The sequence below is a fragment of the Neophocaena asiaeorientalis genome, unplaced genomic scaffold (genome assembly GCF_003031525.2).
Source record: "Neophocaena asiaeorientalis asiaeorientalis breed wild unplaced genomic scaffold, Neophocaena_asiaeorientalis_V1.1 scaffold226, whole genome shotgun sequence".
Classification (NCBI taxonomy): domain Eukaryota; kingdom Metazoa; phylum Chordata; class Mammalia; order Artiodactyla; family Phocoenidae; genus Neophocaena; species Neophocaena asiaeorientalis.
The window spans coordinates 7,681,045-7,682,735 of NW_020173037.1; the positions used below are offsets into that span (position 1 = coordinate 7,681,045).

The 1,691-nt window shown below is 44.8% G+C and overlaps 1 protein-coding gene across 1 annotated transcript in view; it reads left to right on the top strand.

The window, feature by feature from the left end:
• CHD7 (chromodomain helicase DNA binding protein 7) overlaps window positions 1–1,486 on the top strand; it is a 121,200-nt gene extending 119,714 nt beyond the window's left edge. The window contains 1 exon segment of the mRNA XM_024742640.1: window positions 1–1,486. This exon segment is cut by the window's left edge and continues 508 nt beyond it. Coding sequence (XP_024598408.1) covers window positions 1–512 — 512 coding nt within the window. The 3' untranslated portion in view covers window positions 513–1,486.
• The last annotated feature ends 205 nt before the right edge of the window (window positions 1,487–1,691 follow it).

The following is a 1,691-nucleotide window of genomic DNA, read 5'->3' on the forward strand; positions in this document are numbered from 1 at the left end:
CGGCCGCGGCCGGCCCCGCGGAGCCGGAAGATGGCGCGTGCAAAGCGGAGGAGAAGGGCAACGAGAACGAGGACGAGAACAAGGACTCGGAGAAAAGCACAGACGCCGTTCCGGGCCCGGACTCTGCGAATGGATCTGTTGGTGCTGCTACTGCCCCGGCCGGCCTGCCCTCCAACCCGCTCGCCTTCAACCCCTTCCTCCTGTCCACCATGGCCCCGGGCCTCTTCTACCCGTCCATGTTTCTACCTCCGGGACTGGGGGGATTGACGCTGCCGGGCTTCCCCGCCTTGGCGGGACTGCAGAACGCCGTGGGCTCCGGCGACGACAAGGCTCCCGACAAGGCCGAGGGGGGCGCCTTTCAGGAGGAGGAGACCCTCGAGGGCAGCGACGCCGAGGAGAGCCTGGACAAGACGGCGGAGTCCTCAGTCTTAGAAGACGAGATAGCACAGGGCGAAGAGCTAGACTCACTCGACGGGGGGGACGAAATAGAAAACAATGAAAATGATGGATAACCAGTACCAGTTTTCAGTTAAAGTGTTTAAAACTTTTGACAAGTGGTAGTCCTACTGTTTACACTCACAGTTAATGTTCATACCTAGTTTTATAAGCTGTTCTGTAACATAGTGTAGCAAAAGAAAAAAAAAGTCCAAGTCATGTTATACAGGTGTGTCAAAAGGTATCTTGGTCATTAAGTATTGTGCAGTGCATTATTTATTATCCCTAGGAGAGATGAAATTTGAGAGATGATCGTGTCTTTTTAAGGAAACTTACATAATGCTCTGCTTTTTTTTTTTTTTTTCTTTTCCTTTTCTTTTGGTACCATTGGTATTATAATAAAGAGCAATTTGTAACCAAGTGGCACGAATGGAAGGAAGTGCTGCTCAAAGGAAGTATGAAGTTATATATTTAATTTTTTAATTTTAATTTTTTTGCTGTGAAGGTCAAGATGAAATTTACCATACATATCATCCTTGCTCATTTGTTTCCCTTTTTGACTACACGGGGGTTCCCGCACTTGCGCATCACACACATCCACACACTCTGACAATCTCCACCTTAGTGTGAAAGTCTCTGTCCCGAGGCGCAGCAATAATAAGGCAGCTGTTGAATGTGAAGGGTCCCTTTGGAAATTAACGTACTGGGAGGGTTCTTGCCAGACAGAACTGCAGTTCCATTGTCTCGTGGTCTTGTAATGCACTGGTATAAACAAAATAAATAGATGAATAAATAAAGAGTGAGAGAAGAGAGAATCAGGTACCTTTTTTAAATTAAAGGACTTCGTTACTTTAGCCACAAGCTAAAACAGCATTACCTCAGCTCTAAACTAGCCTTGAAGTTTACAGACATGACTTTGTAAATGTCTTGTTTTTCTTTGTTGTGATGTCCTTTTATTTTTTTTTCCTTTGAAAACTGCTATCATGTAAGATAAAATGTAAATTGCTGCCAACTGTAGTAATGATGCTTTTAATAAAAGTGACCCATGATATGCAGAGATGTCATCATAGAATGTAGTAGGGGAGGGGAACTGGTTTCACTCTTATTTTTTGTATTCGCAATAGATGCAAATACAGCATTCTGGCCTTTGTACCGTTTCTTGATATATCCTCCTATACCAGATTAGCTGTTGGTAATACGCTCAGCTGATTGTCTTCCGCCTAGACTGGAAGAAAAACCTCACATTACCTTGACAT